Below are 25,912 nucleotides of genomic sequence, written 5' to 3' on the forward strand. Positions count from 1 at the left end.
TCTGAAATAACAGACTGCATGTTTGTAGGAACAGTGTGGTTTTTATTCCTTAGATGAGATGAAGCATTAAAGTGTGTGATTATCAGTCACGCACCTCTATATACATCTGTGGAATAAGTGTTGGAGCTTTCGAGGGTTTTCCAGCATGCTAAATAACCATTTCCCTTTTATATATATCTAAATATATATAATAAAATCATTTATTTCCAGAAACCGATTGGCTTTTCTATAGCCAAGGATCTAGTTTCTATGACATTTTTCTTTTAAATGAGCATTTGAGCATTTCATCTTATCCCCAGATGAACGATTTGCATCCGATGCCACTGTAGAGTTTGTCTTCTCCTCAGGACCTGAGAGGGTCAAAGGTCAGTATGCCCAACTTCAGATTTTGCTCAAGTCTATTTCTGGACATTTATGTTATTCACTCATTCAAAGAAAGAAAGAATTGGAAACCCAATGTGTGCTTTTCCACAGGCCGTGAGTACCACAAAAACGACCCAGCTGTCATCGTCGACTACAACACTTCAGATCCGGTGGTTCGTTGGGACTCCTATGAGAACTTTAACCAGCGATATCAGGACTGCCTGGAGGGTAACTGGTGTCTTAATGCCCCATTTCTCAAATTTCGCCCACCCTAGACAATCAGAGGCACACAGTCATAAAATATCTAAAGTGCAACAGGGCTGATAAGAGTTTAGTTCATCACACAACTTTAAGTAATACTGTTTACAGATAATGTGGTTATGTTGAGATCTTCATGCCTTGATCTTCAATGTGTGCTGAATCATTTCACATCCAAGAGTCAGTGCCTCTCCACTCAATTCTCATCTCTCTTCAGTCCTCTGTATGGGATTTCCTCCACTGAGCATGTTGGGCCAATCTGTCCAACAACTGGGCCAAACAGTGAGCGGGAGGAGGAGTTGTGAGAAATTACGCACATTTTTTTGCAGTGCTTTAGAATTGTAGGCCGCATTTATAGGGTTGTAGTTTGGCAGTGACAGCAGAGGAAATGAACGAAGTCATTCTATCCATGTTGGCCATGTTTGATTCTTGTTGGCAAAGATGTCATGGCACTAATCCCCACAAAGTTACTTACAGCGCACACCATTTCCAGTAAGCTTCATTAAGCATTACAAAAGTCATGGCCAAACACTAGCAGTTTGGTAAAATCAGATCCAAATGTTTAAAACTTCAGAGTTCATACCTCACACCAGATCATTGATTCTCAGTAGTTGAGGATCCAGTTCATGTGCACAGAGCAAACTGTAGAACAAGAGGCTGGTTTTTACCAGGCTAGGTTGAGGCAATTGTTAAATGTCTTGATTGATGATGGATAGACGTACTGGGACCTCATTGGAGTTGTTTTGTTTTTTTTGCTGTGGTCTACCATGGTACAAAAACAGATGAGCTAAAAAGTTAAGCTTCTGATTTAATTGTTGATTTATATTCTCACCCTCACATATGGTCATGTGACATGTCTCCTGACCAATTGATTCTCAATACAACAAACAACTTCCTAGATACAAGTGGTGGAAATAGGGTTACCAACCTCATGGCTTAGGGATAGATTGAAGCTCTCTGTCATTCAGGGGGGAGATCATTGTAGAGCCGCTGCTCCTACACCTCCTGGTTGTGAAATGCTTTGGGTTCCAACCTGAATGAGCAGGAGAGCTGAGAAGGATTTCTTGGTTTCCCTTCAGGATTTTGTTAACCTCTGATTACCAAAAAACTGTGGGTGGATAGAAGGACATTACCACAATATTTAACTGAGCTGTCTCTTTTATTTTGTTTCAGACATTGCACATACCCGAGGTCCTTTAGATGGAAGTCTTTATGCTCAGATAAAGAAACGTCGAGGTCCCAGCTCCGGTTCTCTGACCTCAACCAATGGCAGCAGCCCAGCAGGAGGCCCTGCAGAAGACAGACCTGATCATCTGATCCCTCAAGGTTCCGACTCGGGCCTTTCAGCCCACTCCCTCCACTTGAACCAATCATCAGTCCATCCTGACCACCCAGAGGAACTTGTTCGCCCACCACCACCGACCAGACAGGAAAGGGAGGAGCTGGAACGTCTCCTCGGTGGGATTGAGGGAAACAAGGATGGAGAGCGAGAGACCGCCATTTTAGATGATGGCGATTCCTGGCCCCCGGAGAGAACCGGGACATTGAGGCTCAATCGGTCATGTTCTTGCAGGGATGGTTACCGGTCTCAGCGCTGCGCTGAACCGGGGTGTGACCGCACCCTCCTCATGCCAAATGGCTACTGTCTTGATAGAGCTCCCGGCACTAACGGGCACCACGGGGCAACCCCTTCCACCAGTCCAAACCCAGCTGGTCCTCCATCACACATGGATATGTGTCAACATTACAGCCCACATACCCATCAGTCTCTTCCTCCACCGGATCTAGTGTGGGACCGTCAGAGTGGCCCACCCCACTACTTACACCGCTCCTGTTCGGAGGCGCCCTCATCTCGACATATTTGTCCGTACCCATCACCAGACCTCACCCCTCATTCTCATAATCCGTCACACCATCATCCCGTACCTGCTGCTGGTCGACTTTACTGTCGTGAAGATGTTCCCTTCCATCATCCTCCCCCACCTCTCAGTCACCACCACACCCACTCACACCACCCAAAACCCTCCACCAGTCCAACTTACCATGACATAATGCTGATGGATAACCTACCACCCTCTAGCTGTCCTTGTAGGGACTGCAGCATTCGGAGAGAAGATTCAGCTGCCTATCACACCCTGAGGCTAGAGCGCGGTGACAGCTTTCATTGGGACAGAGAGGCAGAGCTTCAACAACGAGAGGCAGGACTCAGGAGGACGAGGGAGACGGAATTAACCAGAGGGCCAGAACTTCACTGGGAGAGGGATCCTGGGCTCAGACGAGGCAGAGAGCTGTCACTCCACTGGGAGCGGGACAGGGAGGCGGAACTGCAGTGGGAAAGAGACAGAGAAGCAGAATACTGGCACAGACGGGCCACTGTAGCCTCCTATGGCCCACAGGGACACGATCTGCCAGCCTTCAGCTTTGACCCTTTACCGTCAGGTCACCCGGCTTATCCAGAGGCGTCCAGGTCCCACGCTCATTCTCACCTGGATCTGAAGTACAGCAGCAGCAGCAGCGGGTACCAAACACCACGTCAGGTGTGCCCCTGCTCACCGTATCAGCCCTCGCCATCTGAAAGCAGAGGCTATGCCTCGGGCTACCAGTCAGAGTCCACATCTCCTCTGCCACCGCCTTCCTCCATGGTGGGGACTTGCAGCCACAGCAACGGGCCAGCAGACCATATCCCTAACCACCACCACCACCACGCGGATTCACAACAATCATACAGCTCTGATTCACACACTGGTGAGTCACAGTAAACACACACTCTCAGTCGTATGTTACTACTTAACAGGAATGCTGAGGGAATAAGTCATCCCTAATCAACAACAGCATGCATGGAAAGGTTTACTTGAAATGCCAGAATTATTTTGCATTACTCAAACTGCTTCTTGTTGGCTGTGGAGTTCATGTTCAAAAGTGTCCTCTGGCCACACAGTAACTGTGTTGATACTGTTTATTGAGATAACCATTTAACATGTTCTACTCTTCCCATCTTGTCTCAGATGGCCTTCGTAGCTCCGGTGAGAGCGTGGGTTGGAGGGATCACATTACCCAGGGGTCTTTCAGGAGGGTCCACAGAGATGCTCATGTGGCCTGCTCCACACCATCCGACATGTCCGGACCATCGACACCAGTCCACACCAGCAGTCCACTACGCACACAGGAGAGGTATTTCATATCAGCTCTTTGAATTTGAAGATGAAATCATTTGAAACACTAGTTTTTCATTTTCTTTTGTCAGATTAGCCCAGTCAGTCCAGAGAAACCCCGGCAAGTTTTGATTTTCCTTCCACTTCAAAAAGATACACTGTTTTTTACTGAAGAATCCAATAAAATACATTGAAGTTTATGATTGTACATGACAAAATATTAAAATGTTTCAGAAATAAAACTTTTGCTCAACACTGTAGGCATGTTTCTTATTTCAGGTGTTTGTTTCTTTTGTTCCACTGCAAACTGGTCCTAATTAATCCTATTAAATTAACCAAAATTTTGTTGGATCACTCTCCCTTACGTCGATATTTTTAATAACTGTGCCCACAGTCAGCTTTTTTGTGTTTCTCATTGTGTCTGTCTTTTAAAGTCCCAGTCCCGGAGGCAGAGATTATGAGATCCGGACCACAGATATCATCAGCAGTGACAACGAGGGTTCCCCATCACAAGACGGACACTTTAGTAACGCTAACGTCATTCAGGAATCATCAGCACACCCAAAAACAAGCACCAAACCGGAGGAACCTTTATCACCCACCAAACCAGATTCCCCATGGATAGATCCCCCCAAAGCCACAGCGCCGCACCAAAACTGCACCATAGATGCAGCCTCTGCTTCTCCTTTTGACTCTGTGACACCGACCACAACAAACCAGGAGCACTGCCAGGTTCCCTCCTCATCAGCACCAAACACACATCCCCACACTCTCCCTCTCAATCCTTCAGAAGCTGCTGCTGTCCCTTCCACCGTGGTCCAGACAGTAACCACATCTCAGACCCAAACCCAAGCCAATGGACTGAGTTCAGCACATGTGAATGGATCGTCACCAACAAAATCTCACCCAAAGGGCCCCAGATCCCCCACTTCCAACCCCACATTGGCCCCTGCGTCATCCCCATCCTCACAGCCTGGGTCCAGCAGCATGGACGGCTCTCCGGTCTCAGAAGTCCCAGTTCCTGGTTTTGCCACCCTGGGTAGGAGGTTAATGTTGAGTGGGTCAGAACCCCACCACCCTAACTACCTGCAGCACCACGGACCCCCACACCACCACTACGCCATCCTGGACCACAGTGCTCCTCTAGACGCTAGCAAGAGAAATGGCTATTTTGGTCCTGCCCCGCACCTCCACCCGGCCTCCTACTCCAACTACTCCACCATCTCCATCCCTCTCCCCCACCCACAACCACCTCTGCCAGAGAAGCGACATCACCCTGCCCAGCCGGGCTCCCCCAGTGAGGGGGTGAGGCCAAATGTGGGCCAGGCGCCTACCTCTGCCCAGCATCAGCACCACGTCACATTTTCTCCCACAGTGGGGGAAATTGCACCACCTGCAGGACACAACGAAGAAGTGGAGGGTGAGACCGCAAACCGAGTCAGTGTGAAGTTCGTCCAAGACAGTTCAAGGTTCTGGTACAAACCAGGCATCTCTAGAGAGCAAGGTAAGGTCACCAACTAAACCACCATTGTTGTTTGAAAGAATCAAAGCTTTTGAAACAAAGGATCAGTTTGAAACATTTGGTTGTTTTTCTGTAGCCATCGCTGCTCTGAAGGAGAGAGAGCCAGGAACTTTCCTGATCAGGGACAGCAACTCCTTCCAGGGAGCCTACGGATTGGCTCTGAAGGTGGCCACGCCTCCGCCCAACGCAAGCCTCAACAGCAAAGGTACAAAGGATTCTCTTTATCTCTCCATTTTCCATAATCTATCGTCATAAGTCCACCTTGCCTTGCTGAGATTTCTAAAATGAGGAGATCATGACATTTTTGACAGTAATAACCTGTTTTTCACAGCAAGCGACCCCCTGGAACAGCTGGTGAGACACTTCCTGATAGAAACAGGCCCTCGGGGAGTGAAGATCAAAGGGTGTCAGAATGAGCCACACTTTGGTATGTTTTCCCCTCCACTTTCAGACAACATTCATGTTAATGATTCAAGGAGAACATCTTTGGTGCATGGGGCCTCATTAGTTTTATTACACCTGACATTAAGCTGACACTAGCTGAGGAGGCTGGAATGAATGTTCTCCGTCGCTCTGTGCTTTAAATTAAACATGTGATTGTGTTATGGATGAACACTGTTTCTTAATGTTGTCTTTCTAGAAAACTTATTTTTCTGTCATTATTTTATCAACAGGGAGCCTCTCTGCACTAGTCTATCAGCACTCTATCACACCCAATTCTCTGCCCTGCGCTCTTAAAATCCCAGAGAAAGGTTGGTCCAACCCTGTGCTTCAATCTTTACACTGTGCAAAGGACAGTATTTTTCGTCAGATTCTTCATGTTGAACATGTTTGCTCACTTCCTGTAGTATTTTCTCTTAGTGTACATGATGTTTCCTTCCATGCTCTCAGATCTTGTAGGAGAAGTGCAGGAGGTTCAACCAGTCACCAGCATCAGCACAGCGGCAGACCTGCTGAAACAAGGAGCAGGTGAGTTCTTCATCCTGCCTTCAGCATGGCTTTTGAAACCCAGGCAGTGTATTATTATCATAGCGTCAGTGAAAAACTGGCTGTATCTGTGCAGAATCTGTGCGCTACAGCCAGTTAAATTCCTCATGAAAGTAACTAGGTATTCATTGTGCATGTAGTTTGCTTACTAGAAATGACATTACCAAATCAGAAGATGGCAGTATTGCTGCAGCAATTCACAGTTTTACCATATTAAACTTCCTGCTACAAATCTGAGGCCTTAAAAGTTTGAGGACCTTTTCAGGAGACGCTCAGAGAATAAATGATGGATCAAATCCAGTTAAAATATTATTGTGTTATTTAGAGGTCAAAATTAGATCAAGAGGATTTGTTTGTTTCTAATGAGGTAAAAAAAAAAAAAAAAAAAAAACCTTGATATGTCATTCTGGACAAGTGAAATATCTAAATCTGGTCTACATGTTATTTTTCAGTTGTTTCAAACTGAATTTACCATTATAAGGATCTTATAAACAAGGAACATGTTTTTCACATTATTTTGCAACCATCAACCTCAATGTTTTATTAGGATTTTTATGAGACAGACCAATGCAAAGTAGTGCATAATAGCAAAGTGAACGGAAAAAGATCAGTGTTTTAAAATTATTTTCAAAAATAATTCTAAAATCTGACATTGGATGGAGAATCTGTTCACACAACAGGTCTTGATGCTCAATTCAGACTTTTTTTCCTGCGTGGTCGTTTGTGCTACTAATGAAATGCGACTGCAATCAGACGCCTGTGTGAATGGTTTATGACCCAAAGGGCCCCGTATGCACAGAAGAAGAATGTAGATTTCCACATATCAGGTCATTGTTAATAGAAGTAATAATTGACTGAGCCGTTTATGGATCAATTTTAAAGTTTATTCAATAATGGGAGTCAATAGTATCGTCACAATATCAGAAGACGAAGGAAGCAGTGACCTTTAGTGGAACATTGACTGCAACTTCTGTAGAGAAGTCTGATTGGATGTGTTGTCATGAGACTGTAATGTTGTGTTCTTCACTGACAGACACCTTTCATAATTAAAAGTTTCAGCCATTGTTTACGGCTTCTTCAGGTACAGAATTATGACACATGTCTCAGATAAAAATCTGATAAAATCCAATATGACTGTTCAAACTGCAGACACTTTGAAAGCTATCAGGTATCACAACATATGGAAAATGCCACAGACTGGACACAGACTGGACTTACTGGAGGGGTGAAAAGATCAGAAATGGGTCGTTCTGATACAAGTCGCATTTGCCTGCTGTGTGAACGTGGTAAATGTTCAAATATTTCCACAGTGGAACAAGCGTTCATATTTATGTCTTAGGTTATGTCTTGGATTAATCTAAGACATCAATCAGTCTACACTACAACTGTAGCTCTAGTTGGAAGGTTAGAGACGTTGTCCTGCTAGAAGAGTCTCAAGTCTTTGACGTTCACTCATTTGCCCAACTTACCAGCTTCCCCCAACTTGCTAACACAAATGAAAAAAGGAAAGAAAAAAAAACTCTATTTATAAAACTACTTTTGTATCGATACAGTGACTTTTTCATGTCCCTGTATGGATCTATGGCAATGCGTCTGTTTTTATGAAAACATATCCCAGCCCAGGTTTGACGGATGCAGTGGAAAGACGTTTTATGAGTTCTTTGTGTCTTCCACAGCCTGCAACGTTCTCTACCTGAACTCCGTGGAAACCGAGTCGCTGACCGGCCCCCAAGCGATCGCCAAAGCAACGGACGCCACACTGGGCCGGAACCCTCGACCGTCTGCCACCGTGGTCCAGTTCAAGGTGACATCGCAGGGCATCACGCTGACCGACAGCCAGCGGAGGTAAAGGCCGCCGACTCCCGCTGAAAAAAAATCTTGAATAAATTTCCCGCTTTCAACGTGTGCTTTTTTTTTTTTTTCCTTCCCCAGAGTTTTCTTCAGGAGACATTACCCTGTTAACAGTGTCACCTTCAGCAGCGTCGACCCAAAGGACAGGAGGTGGGAAATTCAAACAGAAAGAGAGTTAGAGTGAGGGGTGGGATTGACATTTCTAAGCTAAGAGGAAATCTGTAGCTTTCCTGCATCATGTGGCATCATTTTAATGCATGGAGGTTATTTTTTTGGCTCTTTCGCCAGTTAGCATGAACATTAGGTTGATTTATTTTTAATAGGCATGCTGGCTGCAGCTACTGCATCAGCTTGTTGAGCAGCTCTGCCTCTTTTTCAGTGCATGTCTGAGTCCACTTTCTGTCTCTGTCTCTCTCTGGACTCCAGGTGGACTAACTCCGACAACACAACGGTTCAGTAAGTGCTCTGCTGTCAGTCTGTAGGAGCTCTGAGGAAGCAGAAACGAGTGCTCTTAAAGCCTCTGCATGGCGTCAGGCAGCATGGAAGCCTTGGAAGGGGGAGGGACGAAATCTGTCAGTGGACCAGATTTAATTACGGAATCAAGTCTAATGTGACCCATTAGCTGCATTATCATTACAAATATGCACAAAACATTGTCAAAATTCCACTAATATCAAAAGAAAGGAAAAAAAAGCAAATACAGTGTTTCCATTAACTACGAAACAAAATTAAAAATCACAAGTGAATAAGTTTGTTCATGCGACAAGTCGTTAAAAAACCAGCTGCGCCATCATCCTCCCACCACTTCCTGTCTTCTGCTCCTCCAGTGGGAACATCCGCTGACTGGTGTGATGTGAAGAGTTGCCAAAGCAATTTTGCTAAAGAAATCAAACTTTATAACACAAACCACCTCATCCTAGTACCAAAACATTTTTCCGAAATTGGGCTCAGATTAGTGTCCATTAAGCAAATTTGTTTAAAAAATGTCAATTTGTGCAGTAATATTGTCAATGGAAACGTAGCTAGTTTTACATAGAGCTGACTCTGTTTTAATTAACAGCAGGTCCTTAAGCTCCTCCTACTCATTAGACAAAATATTTGCCTCTTCAGAATTAAATCTTTTTCCCCCCCCCCACACACTTCCTGTTTCGTTTCCCCTGCAGGGTGTTTGGTTTTGTTGCCAGGAAACCAGGCAGCACAGCGGAGAACCTGTGCCACCTTTTCGCGGAGCTGGACCCCGAGCAGCCCGCTTCTGCCATCGTCAACTTCATCAACAAGGTCATGCTAGCGCAGCGCAGATGAAGAAACCCGGAGTCCGTCGATCAGACCGGCAGACCGTTCAGTGTTTGTTTGTTTTTCCAATCACAACTCCTGAATGAGGAGGCTTCTCGACAGAGCGGAGCAAGCGTCCATCAGGGGCCGTTACCAAGAGTCAAGATGGAGGATTAAATGACCTACTTTAGATATTGAAATCTGATCATCTCCATCTGTGTGGATCTACTGAAGATGGAATGACCTGTGATGTGCCAACTATTGGCTGGAGGGAAAAAAAAATTTTTTTAAATAGAAATCAGATATCTCATCTATTTTTCTTTGTTTAAATGTTTCTATTGCATCAGCTGAAACTATTTTTCAGGTAAAAGTTTTATTACCTATTGTCTGTTCTTTCCCCTTGATTCAATAACTCCACTGAGCTCCTTTGCTTTTTATTGTCAGCAAATAAAAATGATTTCTTAAATGTAACTATGGTAACCGGATTGTCCTGATCAGGATTTTTCAGTCTCCCAATGCGAATGTCAATAAAAAGTCCCTACCCGATATGTGATTAAAAATCAATGTCATGTATATGATGTGAGATAATATTACATATATTAGTGCTATCATTAAGCCTGCAGCTAACAATTATTTTATTAAGTGATTATTTTATCGATTACTCCAACAATTTATCAGTAAATTTGTAAGGCTACAGATTTTTCACATAACTACTTGAGCCTTTTTATGCGTTACAAATATATTAAAAGATGCAAATAAATATTGCAATTCATTTCTTTAAAAAAAGAAAACACTTTATGGCCCAAAAATGCTTAATATAGCATTCATTTTGTGAATTTGACAGAAAAAATTGTTTTTTGCATTTTAGTCCAGTTTTGGTTTAATCACTGCTCTGAATGTAAAGTCCTATTAACAATCAATTACTAACTTAGCTGATTACTTCACTAAGGATTCATCACAATTAATCTGAATAATCATTTCAGCCAAAGTTGTGATTGTGTTCACTATCATTCCAAATTCTGCTGACTAATCGGTTTTAATGGACAGGGATGGATATTCTTCTCCAGGTCAGTCTGAATGACCAGCCCCAATTCCTTTATTTACCTTAATCTCATTTCTGTGTAATGTGTTAACATCACCAATATGTCCTGATAAAACATAAACTGTGAGATAACATGTTACTTGTGAAGCTCACTCATCAATAGTGAAGTACTTTCAGATCTTGTATGACTGATTAACCAATCTTGCCTTTTGATAAACAGCCCTGATTAAATGACAACGCGATGTGCCATACTGACGCCTTCAACACACACAGAAATGAACAAACAGCTCTTGTGAGTTTTGAACATTAGAAACATAACTGCCTTAAATGACAGCAGATTTGTATATTTTGTACCAGTCTAAAAAAAAAAAAATCTTATTTTTCTGTTTAAGAGTAACCAAAGTGATGTAATTAACTTCCTGTATGTAGAGATGTTAAGTATTCTAATGTACGTAAAGCACATCCACATCTGCACCTTTCACCTGCATTTACCACATTTATAATCAGAACCGACAATCATGTTTGGGTTAAACTCAGATTTGTCCGATCACTCAGAGCGAGCCGGGGAAGGCAAAACCCGAACGCGAGTTGTTTGTTTTGTTTTGTTTTTTTTATCTTGTGATGAGAGAGTTGTGCATGCGCTGAAGGTGAACGTGGGCTGAGGTGGTGAAAACTCGTCCGATAAAAAGTTTAGTCAAGTCTGGTTTTTCCCAAAAGAGTGCATGTGAATCAAGGGCGAAGCTCAGCTGTCAAACGGCTCTTCTAGAGGGCAGCGTGGTGGGAAAATGTTTGCAGCTATTGTTTGAACAAAATGAAAACATAAATGACACCAATGTTAAGAGTTTTAAAAACACACACACACACACACACACACACACACACGAGTGGCCAAAAGATGAAGCACTCTTGTATTAAGCTTTTTATCAAGTTATATTTTTGTACTTATTCCTTCTTGTATTTTTTGTTATGCATTCATTTAGTGTCGTCTTAGTTGGTAGAAAAAAAACACTACTTGTATTACAACAATAATATATTGTGGTTATGATGTTATCATGTAGTAATATATTTTCACATGCAGCTATGGGGCAGGGGGAAGAAGAAGAAAAAAGGAAACAGTTTGTTCATTTGGAAAGATGGGAGCCTATTTTGTATGCAAGTCAATAAAGAATCAAAGTGAAAACTGTGTGTTTCTTGGAAAGTGAGTTATTAGTTGGATAATCAGTGAGAATGCATTACTCCATTCTCATTCTTACTCATTTCTGCTTCTGCTAATTTATATTATTTGCTATGTTTTACTTTCCAGCTTGTTCAGACATTTCAGGTTCTGCTTTTTCTTGCATTTTCTGCAGCAATCATTCTGCAGATAAACATTCTCACGGCTGTTACACTGGGAACAGCAAATTCTCTAGTTATAACATTCAGTTTAGTCTCAGAAATTTCCCCTGGTAATAAATTACTTTGTTTCCTCTGTAACAAAATAAGCAACTTTTTCACCTATCAAACTTGAGAGGATTTTATTAGCATTTGTGTGATAGATCAACAGAAAGTAGCACATCATTGTGAAGTGATAGAAAGTAATTGGAAACAAAAAGTATCTGAAAATCATGTTACGTTGGTCGGTCACATAATACACTTTGGAATTTGCAGATGTACGTTGATGAAATGAGAAACGGATTGAAGGGAATTCTGTCTTGCCAAGTCTTCCCTGTTTGCCGTTTCGTGTCGGGGTGTGGGACACGGGGCGAATCATTTTGCTCAACAATAGATGCTGAAGTTGTGCAGTATGTACTTGTTTCATACAAACATGCTTTCTCGCAGTTTCCTAGTGAAGTAAAGAGAGTAGTGAGAAAGTGGGCTTGTGTGTGTGTGGTGAAATATGGTTCATAGCTGCAAGGAAACATATAGAATTGGACATTTTTTTATCTTTTTTTGCACTTTAACCTGACTACCGGGTCAAATTGACCCAAACAGTATCTATGTAAAAAGTTGACCTAGGTTGGTACAAATGTGTAAAATGAATAAATATTCAATTTATATGTAGAGTGCACCTATTAAGACAAATGGAAAAAGTTTCATAAAAAAAAAAACACTTAGAACTATTTTTAAAAAATTTTAACTTTAAAACAGGTCAATTTGACCTGCCACATCACAGGAGGGTTACGTTTATCAAGTGTTATGAATACAGTAACATTTTAAATACTTCTACTTTGTGTGGTCTGCGTTTCCGATGTTGATCTTCATCGTCTTAAATTTTGTAATTTCTTCAGACCGGAGAAAAAACTTTCCAAATGCTGCCTGATGATTCATGACGTGTCACTGGTTTGGAAAACTAACAGATTCTAACGAGGGTTTAAGGTCTACGGAGCATCCCGACCAGATTTCCAATATTTTTACTTTACCACCTTAAGTGGTGCTCCAGCATGCAAGAAAAAATACAATAATATGTCTAAAAAAATTAAAGACAATTATTTATCTTATTTATTCACAATCCCCTTCAATCTTTTTACATTGTAACCCAAAGTGGATATTTTGTCCCTTAATAAATTTCCCAAAATTTAGAAATAGACAAATGCCCCTTTAAAAACAAAAGAGGTCTGATACTTTTACATTTGATGTGAAAATCATCTTTGAGTCAATAAAATTGGGGTGCAAAGACTTACTGAGATCAAAGTAATAATTAAAAAACAAAACCATCCAGTAAGCATTTCTATGCCTTTTAAACACATTTAAATGCAAGAACAACAAAATTGCAAAAACAGCATTACTGCATGGTACCGAAAGCAGAAACAACAATTACCCCTTTTTCTTTTTTTTGTATTTCCTTCCTGAAAAGAGAAGTCAGCAGGATTCAGTGAGAACGATGTGAAGTGGCAGAAGTTCATATTAGCAGAAACAGTTCAAGTTTTTGTCTGAGAACGTCGGCCATTTTCCCCACAAGATAAAGAGCTTTGTGTGACTTTTAATAGAGAACGCTGTCTGGTAGTGAATCAGCGAGTTATTCACTCCATTGTCAGCAACATGTGAACCACCTTGTCTGTGGACAAACAAATCCCCTTCCTGCACTTCTAGATATTTATGTGAAAATGGAGAAAGAGAAAAATAAATATTCCTGAAAAAAGGCCAAAAAATCAAACTCACTTCATCAAAAATTAAAGTTCAACTTGGCAACGCTCAGCAACCAAAACATTTCGTTTGAAGGTTGTTTTTTTTTTATTTTGTGTGTGTAGCGGATTTCTAATCCAAAAAAATCTATCTTGTTGCTTCCTTCCTGAAGGGGGCGTGGTTGTGCTACTGGTGAGTCCGGGGGTGGGTGGTGTTGGAGCCACAGTCTATGTAGTGGTAATCCTCCAGGCTGTTCTGGGACGTTCGCACCATGTACGACGTTTTCACCGAGGTCCTGAAAACAGAGGCAAGCTTTTCAATAACGCCGTCAAGAGCAGGAAGTGGCCACAAGATATTTCAACAGAGGTCTCCATGGTAACTGTAACATGTAACATGATGCAGCTGCAGAATCATCATAGAGGTTTAAAAACAAACAAACAAAAAAAAATTATATGACACCCGCTGCTGACTAAAAATGCATTTCTAAAACTTTACTTACTTTATCTTATTGTCCTTGCAATATTTTTGTATTGGCCATTAACAACTTGTGACTGAGTTCACTTAATCTGCTACAGCAGAGTGTAGAAGTAAAGGTTTGGTCTGCAAAGCCAAACGTGCCATAACTCAATCCATTTCTAAACTTATACAGAAATTTTTTTTTTTATAAAACTGGAGAAGTGGCCATCAAATAAATGTATTTTTATCTCAAATAAATGAATTTAAAAAAATTAAAAAAAATATTTACTATATTTAAATTATTTCACCCATATTTTACTTCAGAATTTCCCCCAGAAAACTTGTTAAGTGTGGAGTTTGGGATGCCGGGGCGGTCATCCAGCAGTCCACCGTGTTTTGGAGTTAAAAAAACGTCTGAAGTTGAAAGGAAATTTGAAAATATTATTAGCTAATTTATGTACATTTTTAGCAACACCTAAGCACCAACTGCAATGTCTTAAAAAAAGGCAAACATTAAAAAGACCTAAAATGAATAAATAAACGATGCTTAACCTGGTGGGGGTGCAAGTAAAGTAATCACTGTAATGGTGACGTAGCTCAGTGGGGCCCAAGGAGGGTCCTGGAGGGCCGGCATCCTGCATGTTCTAGTTCTGTCCCTGGTGGCAGTAACGACCTTCTCAGCAGGTCACTGTTCTTCTAACGAGCCGCCAAGAGAACTAGAACATGCAGGACGTCGGCCCTCCAGGACCAACGTTGAGCCACAGGGTGAAGCTAATGCACCGTAGGAACTGTGGTTGGTCTTGTGAAGGGTTTGAATGATTTTACAATGCGTTTTATTTAAATTACAAATTTAAGTACTTCATTGAGATCTCTGAAATATCCTAAATATCTTGTATTTATCAGCTGGCCTGGTTATACTCAGTATTTGTGTGTAAATCTTACTGACAAACAGCCATGAAGCATCAGGATGAGTAGAAGGTAAGACTGAGTGACACAACAGTTAATGCTGATAGTTTACTCTGATATTATTATTATTATTATCAGTGTTAATAATGTTACAGCAGAAGAAAAGTAACGCACCATGCCAGATGAAAGGTCCAAACTAATCCTAAAACAGACTTCACTTTAACATCCAAAAGAGATTACCATTTATAAAACACCAACCCAGTGTCTAGTGTCATATTTTAAAGCTGATTTTACTAAAAAAAAAAAGAGTTAATAAATACAAATCAATGCATTTCTAGTGCTCTTACCACACCAACTACAACTTACTGCATAAATATGACAATGTTGTGGACCTTGATTCTGGGTATTGTGCAGAAGGCACTGCAAGACACAAAGGAGAGAAAAATGTCACATTTGAGTCATTTTTCAGTCCAAGTTGTATAAACACAGTTTGGGCGCCACTTACTAGACATAAGGTGCATTGCTGCCGATCTCCACACTGACCGTGTAGTTCACCTGTGAAAAAGTTGAGGCATCAAAAACAAAAACCATAATCTGTTTCCAGCCTCTTAGACCTTTGACCTCTTTTGAGGGTTTTGCTCAAAAATGACACGCCCCAAATTAACTTTATATAACTCAGGAACAACTATGTTTACTTGAATTGCTCTGGTATCAAAGTAAATGTATGACTCTAGTAAAAATGTCACAGGTCTAAAATGTAAAATAAGACTTATTTACATAGCTGTAAAAAAAACAACAACAATCATTTCTGCATAAAAAGTGCATTTTATGATCTGAAGCCTGAAATAGTAAGAAACTAAATCAATTAATCGCATGATGAGTTAAAGTGAGATTGGTCATTTCCATGTGAACAAAAATGATCACTGAAGACTGAAGTGGTTAGTTTTCACTACTGGACACTTTTGCCTCTTTTCCCTGTCAAAGCTGAATTAATTGTAGTTTTGGTTATGTTGTTATTTTATTTTGGATATTTTAAATGTTAAATGTTCTTTAGAAAACTACTGTGAAGTACTTGTGCCAAAATCCATGCAAAAAAAACAACAACCCAGAAGCAAACTATTTTTTAGACCGATGTTGATTGATAACAATTTTTATGAACGTTTTAAATGACCCATATCTGCACATTTTGACACCAATTTGAAGCTTAAAGTTTGTTTCTCTCCACTCGTGTCAAACCATAGACAGTCATTCCATTTAATAAGCTGTTCAAATTCAGCTTATTAAGTACAAATTCAGGACTGTTTGAGATTCAGTTTTGAGATGTGTTTTATGTTTGTCTCGTTTTCAAAACTTTGATTAACATCAAGTAGAAAAAAAATCCCCAAACCAGGAAACATGAGGTTTGTGTCAAATCTTTTAGCTACATCTGTACATGATCAGTTTTCAAGCTTTATCCTTATTTCTTTCCAAAAAACCCTGAGAAGGAAAACAGCGAGACGATGTTTGGGCGACCACTGAAACGGACATAAGGACATTTCTTCCAGGGCTGCAGGACGGGGCTGACATCCAGCTTTATTTTACTTTTGTTTAAATATAGTTACCAAAAGATGCAACTGATTTTTAACCTCTAGAGCAAGAACTTTGAAGTGTAGACCTTTTTCTCTTGCGCACATGTCGCAATACGGTTTCTAATAATTGTGCAGAAACGTCAACTGATAAAAATCAAGAAAGACAAACCAGCTTCCTGTTTTAGCAACTGAGCAAGTGACAAATGAGACTCAAGAAGAAAATAGCAAATGCTGAATATTTTTTGGAATATTTTGTTTTCAGCTGATGGTTTTAGTGCTTAATACAGAGGGACGGTGTGTGTATGTGTGTGTGTGTTTATGCTGATATAGGAACATGAAGGATAGATATGCGAACAGTGTGACTCACTGCTGATGTAAGGAGTTTGTGATCTTTGTTGAGTTCCATAAATCCTGACCAGTCGGATCATTTGGCAGCCAGACCTGCAGCGTATTCTGATAAAGCTTTTTGTTTTCATCCAACACGCCGTGGGTGTGGTGGGTACTGACTTCTGTTACGACTGGACTCAACTGAACGCACATTTCTATATATAAATCCATGTTTTATTTAGGCCATTTCTTCTGTGAATCAGTGCTAAGTGGAATTAAGCAAAGCTTTTGATCATTTCAAACCTAAAATGTGTTTGTGTGAGAGAAGGGCGCTTGTTTTCCACACCTGGCTGTGGCTGAGCGGCTGGATGGTGGTGGGGTTGTCCAGCTGCCGGGTTCCCACCACCGTCTTCATGTAGAGGATCTGGCAGCTCACGCTCTGCACCAGCACAGTGAAGAAGTTTGGGTTGCTGAAGTTCAGCGTGCTCTGGAAAGGAAAAAAACAATCCATACAGTTTGAAAGGCCGGCTGGAAAAATAAACTAAAATAATATCAGCAGCAGCTAATGTTATAATTAGAGACAAACCTTTATGGAAACCGTAATTGGACCATATTAAACCACGACTAGGTTAAGTGAGGAAGGACTTACTAGAGGAAAATAGTTAGCTAAATTCAGGAACACTAGATACGTTTCCCCTTGATAGAAAGCAACAATCGGAATCCCGTAGATCTGAATTTACAAACTGGAATTTGTGAATTTGAATTTACATATTGGGATTAGTAAATTTGAATTATTAATTGGAATTGGAAATTTTGATTTTACAAAATATAATAAGTTATTTGAATATACAAATTGGAATTCAGAAATTGGAATTTTTAAATCAGAATTTGGAAGTTGGAATTTATGAAGTGGATTTAGCAATTTTGAATTTATGAAATGGAATAGAGACTCAGTGGAATTTGTAAACTGGAGGAAATGACCACAGAAACCTCTGAAGACGACAATGAGCTCAACTTCCTTCTTCATGAAATGCAAACAAACATGCAGTCAGATTGTAGCGGTTGTAGGATTTTCTCATTTGTTGTTGGTAAAAGACCACGAGTCATTTCTCCTGCTCGGTAAATACAACATTTCTTTTGGCGTCCTGCTTTTGGAGCGGTCTCTGGCCCGCTTGGTGTTCACATAATGTTTTCAAACTGCAGCAGAGTTCCCTTCAACCAAGCGGAGACCTGGGGTCACTTTTCTGGTCTGCGTCAGAGTGTGATTGCTCATTCACATCTCTCCGAACAAATACGACTTTTTAAGAAAACAAACTTGATTAAAGCGGCTTGGATTAAACAGGCTTGGTGTGAATCCACCTCAAGTCCACTGGGTTGGCCAAGTTTTTTCAAGAATGCAGCTTCTGAATTTTGACAGATCCATTTTATGTTCTGACTTTTTCGCAGATGTCCTAGCGCAAATCTGGAAAATACATTTCTTTGTCCAATTAGAAATCTAGGTTGTTTTAGCAACTGTTGAGGTTTTTGCTGCTACAACCAATTGAAGTTAATATGACACATTTTTCTCCATTTTAAGCATTCAGACACCAAAAGACTATGATCAGAGATGGTTGCACAGAACTTCAAGTGGCTGGGGGTTTTTAGATACAAACTGTAAAAGGACTGGCTAGTGAATTAGACCAGCAGCAGCCATGTTGACCTGGCCGACTTAAAGTCTGAACTGTGGCTTCAGGTTTTCTTGTTGGGAATTTGGACAAATCCAACTTTCAAATAGAGTGCACCATACCACTCTCTAGGAAAGGCTTCTTTTCTTAGTAATCCTAGAAAAGCATTATGTATATTGCCTAAACTCCTCTGTAATAGTTTTGCTTTAGTATTTTTGTTGTGATCTATTTTTTTCAAATTACAGGATATCTGAAACCTGCCTAAAGCATAAAAAGACAGACGGACCGATTAAAACTATGTTTTATACCATGCAGAGGTGGGAATGCCCTTCCTATATTAAACTTTTTAAAAAGAAATTTGAATGTGTCTAAGGCGGAACCAGCAGGTCAAAGTTCATGAAAACATCTGCCACATAATTCTGATCGCTGCAACTCTTGACAGGAACTTTTTGTTTGTTTGTTTTTTTCTTTAGATAAACAAGAAGTAGCAAATACATTCTCAGATCAGAACATGTTGCAATCATAATGACAACAGACTTGTTTTTTTTTATCACATTATCAACATAGAACAAATGGGGAACATAACTACAACAGCAAAGGAGAACACCTGTTGGTCAGAGCTGCCAACTACTTTACCCTTGCTTATTGCAAAATGTGATAATTAGACTATTTAGAGATTGAGAAGCCTAAATGACAGTAATGTTTCAGGATATATATGTGAAATTACTGTGGAAATGAGAAGAAACCTACCGTCATGTTCATCAGGACTTTCTTGTCGGTGTGATCGAAGTGTACAGTCACTGAGCGGATCCCGGCGTCCACCACCACCACCGAGCGAGGGAAGAGGAAGAAGGCGACCAGCATGGAGGCCAGGAGGCAGACCACCACCGACAGGACAACGTACAGCTTCCTACACACACACACACACACACACACACAACCTGCTTTCAAATCCCACAAATATGAATGTCTCTGATAATAAACTGGATTTGCATTGTTCTTAATCAACATTACATGTGTTGCAGGTACAATTATTATTTTTAAAAATATGTTTTTTTTATCTTTCATTACTAAAAATTCTTCAAAATTATTTAAACATGGTAAACAAATGTAGTTGCATAATATATTTTGTCTTTTAACGTCATAATCCACTGAATTATGCTTTTCTTTGTTTTTGCTGGGGGTTTTTTTTATCTAATTTTGCGGAAGTAGGCTATTTTTTGTCTTACTCTTAAAAAGAAAAACCAACATTGAGTAAAACCTTTTTAATTATAGCGAGGAGAAATACTGGATACTAGTCAGTAATCAGAGTGTTTTCTTGCTCATGCATCTCTCTTCAGTGTAAATAATGTTGAAGGAATTAAATGAAAATGAAACACAGTAAATAGAGAGTTAAAGTCGTGGTTACTCACGTCCTTTGTGGCTGCAGCCTTTGGTCGCTGTAGGGGATCAGCGCTACCAGCTCGTTCACTTGTTCTATTAAGATTTAAAAAAAAAAAAAGAAGTTAAACTACATAGCGAGACAATTCTGGAGGGGGAAACAAAAGCTAAGCACGTCAAATAAAATAAAATGAAATAAAATAAAGTCACCGTGTATGAAAAAAACAAACCCGTGTAAAATGTAACATCACGGCTCCTACTCGCCTGAAGGGATTCTCCCGGTGCCCTGACATGTCGGGCAGGTTATGCTGTCCCTGCCGGTGAACTCCACGTACGGAAACTTGGCGATATCCTCTCGCCTGTCCAGCCCGTCCAGAGAGTCGTTGTCGGGCTCTCTGTGTCTTTCTAGCCGGCCCTCTGGCTTTGTCTCCGGGAGAAGCGGCAGGCTGCTGCCGCTCCGAGACCAGCGCGTCCCCATGACTGAGGAGGGAGTGGAGCAGAGAGGTTGTCTTTCCACACTACAGACCGGTTCCAGCCATTCTGTCCCCGAAACTTAGCGCCGAGTACCGGGGGAAGCAGAGCAGTTGGTGTTCAGAGGGACCTCGTTTATCCAGAGCGTCAGTCAGTATGTCCTACTGTGGCGTGCTTCAGCTAATTTTCAAATTTCGATTTTAAATGTCTGTAAGTTAGTAAAACAAGTTTAGTTAACTTTGTTTGACAATTAACGATAACATTTCAGTTGAAAGCTACCTTCACACAGCCATGTTTCCTGTGCGCCGCTCCTCATCGTGTGTCATTTGAAACTTCTGTGTCAGATACTGGCTTGTTGCATTCAGGTTCCTGCCGTACTGTGGGATTTTCTATTAACAACGAGTTGCTTGTTTTATTCACCATACAAAAGTTATAACTAGTACAGTGTCAACTGATCGACATTCAAAATGTCCAGTTCTTAAGAATCACCTTTTATTTTTTACAGTAAAAAGTTATTGAATGATCAAGTTTATATATATATAAAATTATTTTTTTATTCTGAGATATCCTTTATTGCTGATATACATGTAGACTACATATGCACTTTAAGGCAACATTTTATTGATAATTGGTCTGCTCACTACGTCCTTCTAGTGTTTAGTTTTGCCATTCACGGTGAATATGTCAAATTTGAAACAGAAAATGAAAAAGAAAAACATATTGTCCTGTGAAATACATTATTTGTAGTTTCCAAAATATTTTGCTCTAGTAACTGAATGAGATTGTTTTTACTTCAGTTAGGATGCTAGTTGTATTTTACTGATCTGTCAACATGGATCAGTAAAACACAGCTACGTCCAAAATTATTCATAAACCCTGGCAGGCCAAGAATGTTGATTCTGATAACAGGGTTTCCCCCAGAAAGCTTGCCGAGCCCGGTGGTCGGGGAGCCGAGGCTGTCCACCTGCGGTCAGCTGTGTTTATGTATTAAAAGATGCTAAGTTGACAGGAACTGTAAAATATTAGTTGTATGTTATGGGAAAACATCGCCAGTGAAACGCTATTTAAATCCACAACTATCAAGTCTTAAAACAACAAATTCAAAAAATACAATTAAAATGAATATCAATTATTTGCACTTCTGTTTAATCCAAATTCTGTCAGCAGCTCTAGAAGGGCCCCATAAATGCTAATATTTTAACACAGACATATAAATGTGACATTTATTTATTGTGAATCTGATTTAATGCTTTTGGCATACATCTTTTTTTAAAATTATTGTTCAACATTTAAATGCAAGATTTTAAGGAACTGGCCAGTTTAAAACAATCATCATAGTCAGATTGTTTTGTTACCACAGCAACAATCTGTTGCTGTGAGTTTAATCTTCCTAGATTAAACTCACAGATTAAAGAGAGTTGGAGCTCTGTTTGTTCACAAGTTGATCTCAGTAAAATACAATTATCACTGATTGCGTTTTAGGTTGGCCAGTTAAACATGAAATGCTGTCAGTGGTGCTGATGTTCTTACCAGGAAGAGTGGCCCGTAATTGACTTGGAGACTATTTAATTGAAATTGAGCGCTCGTTATCCGTTTTTTCCATTTTTGTTTTGTGCACTTTTTCATTTTTCATTTCAAACGAAAAAAAAACGAACTGCCTGAAAATACCCAGACCAGTTCGTTATCCAATTTCTTGTTTTGGTTTAATAAACAAAAAGACGGGTCTGCTCTTGTTTTTTCATTTTTTGTTTCAAACAAACTGCCGGAACACACACGGACCCTGCCAAATACATTGTCTACTTTAACTCTCAAATAAATTTTCCTGTTAGCTTTTTCTTGCCAAAAAAAAAACACACATTTTGTTGGTGATTGATTTGTAAAAGTAATAGAAAAGTAAAAGTAATAAAAACGAGTTCTATCTGATGAAACGGTCAGGACCCGGGCTGATCCGCACCAAGATGCGAGCATAAAACTGTTAAAATCAAGTTTATGATATTACTGGTTGCAGTAAAAGCACTCAAATAAAGGTGGAAAGAAAAGATTTGAGAAGTACACCTTAAAAACTTTAATTATAGCCTTTTGCCATGATCATAATCCTTTTTTTGAAATAAATGGACATTCATTTCAAACTGAAGGCTAAAAAATTATAAACATATTTCATTTCCAAATGAAATAGAATTTAACTCATCTGTCATGTTATGTTCTCTGTATATTTGCATATATTTTTTATGCACCACCACAATCACACACCCACACTTGCGTCCACTGTATATATTTTTATGAAACTGTCCCTTCATTTCATCCGTGTGTCCAAACACTATGACAGGGCCTCATAGATATGTCCTCCAAGCTTCCTTCTCAGCTCGTCGTTTTCTCTCTGCAGCACTTTATTCTGAGAAAGAAACAAAGATGCAAACTTGAAAAAAAATTGCATATCCTGTGTGAATTCTGTAAGCTGAATGTTTTTGGTGAAAACTGCAGAAGCGTCTGAAGTCAGCTGCAGAAGGCTGGCATAAATGAAAGAAATAGGCAGAAGCAGCAGGGGGGGGAAAAAAGCATAAATCTGCAAAACATGCATAGAACAACTATTGAAAAGCAGTGAAAACTTTCAGTCAATGTAAAAACTCCAGCTAGGGAGTATTAGAAGCATTGCTTACAAAGACAAACTGTAAAGTCACAGCAGTTTATAAGCAAAAAATTAGCTAAACAGTTAAAGGTAGCTATCATGTGATAGCCTAAGGTAACGTACTTCATTCTACATACACCCCTGAAAAAGCTAAAACCAGCTACAATATTGATGATAGCATGTAGGCTATGTTGACCTACAGTAACAAACTCCATGCAGTATGAGGAAAAACCCATGTAAAAGCTAATGCTTACAGCATTTACACAACAGTCAGAATCATATAAAACATAGAATTTTTCAGCGAGTGGTTCTGAACTGTAATTCTGTCCGGGCAAAAGAATCAGTTTGGCTTAACCTTGTGTCTGAGTGCCTCCACTACCAGGTCTCTGCCTCCTCTGACGTTCTGCTCCTTTCTTGAAGCTCGGAAAGCGTCGCCGATAGCTGACACCAGGACAGGAGCCTGAAAAGGTTTGAAAATAATTCCATTTGGAAGAATGAACACACGCACAAAAAAATCCCTCTGTCCACACCAAGGTTGTCTAACTTGTTCTTTTCTGTTTACTACGGAGGGAATACTCACAAGCTTCTGGCTCTGGAACAGGTAGCAGTGGTACATGTCAGCCGCAGGATGCTGCGCTATAAAACCAAAGACTTTGGGGGAATCGCGCAGGACGGCACAGAAGGAGACGGTGGGGAGAGGGCAGGAGTACAGGAGGAACTGAGGGCAGCAAACATGAGGAGAACATTGAAACTAAGGCACTAAATGTACAGTTGAAACCAGAAGTTTACATACACTGAATAAAAAGATGCATAGATATTTTTTCCCCCCACTGTCTGAAGTTAAATCAGACAAAACTTCTCCACAGGGCCAATAGGGTCTAGCAAATAGCTAGTTTTTTATTGGTCTAATGTGATATTCTAATTTTAGGAGACACTGTTTTTTTTTTTTTTTTACCAGAAAGCAATAATCACTAAAATTTACCCCCAAATAATAAAAGCTTGAAATATTTCACTCAATGCGTTATGAATGAATGACCATTTCACTTTCTGAGATGAATGGTAAGATTTACTGCACTTTTACACAATGTTCTAATTTTTTAGAGATGTACTAGCAAACTGAATTAAGGTAAGTTGATCAAAAATACAGTGGAATATAATTCTAACATTAAGCTAATTAGCATCTTTGCCTAGCACAGCAGTTCAACATCAATATGAAGTTCCAGCTAACAAACTGAAGCCTCTGAGTTTTACCCAAAAAAAAAAAAAAAAAAGTGACTACCAGGCTTTGGGCCATGGCTGTACTGTCATTGGAGTGGCCAATCAGAATGCTTCTTTCACACACCTTGGTTTTGTATTCCAAAATGTCAATCCCACTCATGGACAGGAAGATGAGGACTTTGCTCTTCTTCGCTGCTTTTTCTGAGTTGAATTTTTCAGGCTTCTTGAGAGAGGAATAAATAAAATGTCAACTCACAGGTTGGATTGAAAATTGAAACACATTTGACATATTAGCCTTTAAAAATAACATTTGCTCAAGTTTAAAGAAAAAATTGATTGAAGTTAATGATTCAGACACACACTGTTTGTGGAGATACGATCTGAAACAGTGTGACAGTAATTCCTGACCTTCACACTCTGAACAGCTTCCTCCAGGATCTGCTGTCCAGAGGGCCGGACCACCTCAACCCGGCCAAGAAACTGGTTAGAAACAGAAAGTGGTGTTCAAGAAACAGCCTTTTCTCAAAATTAACCTCATTATCTCAGTTTTATACAGTATTATATACACCAAACGCTGAAGCTTTTTGTGCTTACTTTTTTTTAAACACATTAAAAAGAAAAACTACCTTTGCAGTGAAAGAGATATCACTTTCATCCTCTAAAATGTCGCTCATCTTTTGGCTTGTTCCCAAATGAAAATCTGAAACCAGCAGCAAGTACATATGAAAATAAGTATAAGTTTGTCAAACAAAATGAAAAGCTAAAGATTTCATCTTACCTTTGGTGAATTTACTAAAGTGTTCAGGTTTCTTGTTGCTGTCCAGACCGAAGGGTAGAAAGTCTGCTGGAGTTAATGAGTAACAAACATGTCTTCCTTATTGCTCTTCAGCTGATAACTGAGGCTGTTGGGAAGCTTTGCTGACCATTTTAATGATTTTAATGACACTAATAAATTCACGAACCAGTTTTTTATTTAATCAATCTGGGACAGACTGTTCCTAAAGTTTCTCTGGTAATATTATATATACATATATATATATTAAAAATAGTAATATGATAAATATTTTTTCTGTTTTTAAGTATTTTTGAACATTATTTCCACTGGTTTTGGATGCTGTGCGGCTGGAAGGATTTTTACCTTTGAACATGTAGAGAAACGTTTCAGAGTTTTGTGTCTGTGGTAAGGCAGAGGATGGGGGCGATCCATTACTCCCATCCCAGCGTAGAACACGTTTCACTGGTTACGTCAGGCAGACATTCCTCTGTGCTGGAGGTTTGGACCCCAGCAGTGGATAGGAAAGTTAGCCAAGTCAAAACTTATTCAGAAAATGTATTTCATCTCCCCTTTTAGCACATTAACTTTTTTTCAGAAATGCCAAAAATCACCTCAAGCTAGTATAAAAACATTTTTGAAAAGTTATTTTGGAATTTTGCTGTTTCAATCAACCTTTTCTAATAGCACAGAACGATCTATCATTACCATTAATGACTCTACAAGTGAAAATATTTTTACCGTCACTTTCATCAGTGCTGTTTGTTTGATGAGCACAAGGTGCATTAATAGTGTAGAACCTCCAGCCCCAAATAACAAAAGTTAAGATAAATTGCATAAAATTAAAAACTTCTATGTCCCTGAATTAAAAGTAGCGTTTCTATGGCATAGCCACATTTTCACTAAAGATTTTGGCAAAAAAATACCTATTTTATTGTCATAAGAAAAGTTTACTAAAAAATTATTCTTTTTTAG

At 39.9% G+C, this 25,912-nt stretch overlaps 3 protein-coding genes across 12 annotated transcripts in view; 1 reads left to right on the top strand and 2 right to left on the bottom strand.

The window, feature by feature from the left end:
- Nucleotides 1–11,627, top strand: part of tns2a (tensin 2a) — a 69,851-nt gene extending 58,224 nt beyond the window's left edge. For 5 of the 6 annotated variants that reach the window (XM_028019600.1, XM_028019676.1, XM_028019897.1 and 2 more), the window contains 13 exons: nt 300–365; nt 475–591; nt 1,795–3,366; nt 3,627–3,792; nt 4,208–5,277; nt 5,372–5,500; nt 5,627–5,722; nt 5,970–6,047; nt 6,187–6,264; nt 7,959–8,127; nt 8,215–8,283; nt 8,560–8,589; nt 9,297–11,627. In XM_028019600.1, coding sequence (XP_027875401.1) covers nt 300–365; nt 475–591; nt 1,795–3,366; nt 3,627–3,792; nt 4,208–5,277; nt 5,372–5,500; nt 5,627–5,722; nt 5,970–6,047; nt 6,187–6,264; nt 7,959–8,127; nt 8,215–8,283; nt 8,560–8,589; nt 9,297–9,435 — 3,779 coding nt within the window. In that variant the 3' untranslated portion in view covers nt 9,436–11,627. The remainder of the gene's footprint in view (nt 1–299; nt 366–474; nt 592–1,794; nt 3,367–3,626; nt 3,793–4,207; nt 5,278–5,371; nt 5,501–5,626; nt 5,723–5,969; nt 6,048–6,186; nt 6,265–7,958; nt 8,128–8,214; nt 8,284–8,559; nt 8,590–9,296) is intronic. The other variant, XM_028019747.1, reaches the window with a different exon arrangement.
- Nucleotides 11,628–12,902: 1,275 nt separating this feature from the next.
- LOC114148093 (transmembrane protein 106C) lies at nt 12,903–20,730 on the bottom strand. 3 transcript variants are annotated; one of them, XM_028023080.1, is made up of 8 exons: nt 20,601–20,730; nt 20,115–20,529; nt 19,883–19,946; nt 19,221–19,380; nt 17,153–17,293; nt 15,417–15,466; nt 15,278–15,331; nt 12,903–13,844 (listed from the first exon to the last, which is right to left on the bottom strand). In XM_028023080.1, exons 2-8 carry the CDS (start codon nt 20,326–20,328, stop codon nt 13,736–13,738), a joined length of 792 nt encoding a protein of 263 aa, XP_027878881.1. In that variant the 5' UTR covers nt 20,329–20,529; nt 20,601–20,730; the 3' UTR covers nt 12,903–13,735. The 3 variants fall into 3 exon arrangements, 2 of the variants coding, with proteins under 2 accessions (XP_027878881.1, XP_027878971.1); XR_003596232.1 differs by lacking the exon at nt 12,903–13,844 and adding an exon at nt 16,847–17,021 and having other exon boundaries at nt 20,115–20,729; XM_028023170.1 differs by lacking the exon at nt 12,903–13,844 and having other exon boundaries at nt 15,274–15,331; nt 20,115–20,719.
- Nucleotides 20,731–22,371: 1,641 nt separating this feature from the next.
- LOC114148501 (PTB domain-containing engulfment adapter protein 1) lies at nt 22,372–25,050 on the bottom strand. 3 transcript variants are annotated; one of them, XM_028023952.1, is made up of 7 exons: nt 24,944–25,050; nt 24,792–24,865; nt 24,574–24,645; nt 24,290–24,385; nt 23,528–23,665; nt 23,303–23,407; nt 22,372–22,713 (listed from the first exon to the last, which is right to left on the bottom strand). In XM_028023952.1, the coding sequence occupies exons 2-7, from the start codon at nt 24,837–24,839 to the stop codon at nt 22,639–22,641; spliced, it is 534 nt and encodes a 177-aa protein (XP_027879753.1). In that variant the 5' UTR covers nt 24,840–24,865; nt 24,944–25,050; the 3' UTR covers nt 22,372–22,638. The 3 variants fall into 3 exon arrangements, with proteins under 3 accessions (XP_027879753.1, XP_027879833.1, XP_027879675.1); XM_028024032.1 differs by having other exon boundaries at nt 23,327–23,407; nt 24,290–24,388; XM_028023874.1 differs by having other exon boundaries at nt 24,290–24,388.
- Between the last annotated feature and the right edge of the window lie 862 nt (nt 25,051–25,912).

This window comes from Xiphophorus couchianus, chromosome 1 (genome assembly GCF_001444195.1).
Source record: "Xiphophorus couchianus chromosome 1, X_couchianus-1.0, whole genome shotgun sequence".
In the NCBI taxonomy this organism is placed as follows: Eukaryota; Metazoa; Chordata; class Actinopteri; order Cyprinodontiformes; family Poeciliidae; genus Xiphophorus; species Xiphophorus couchianus.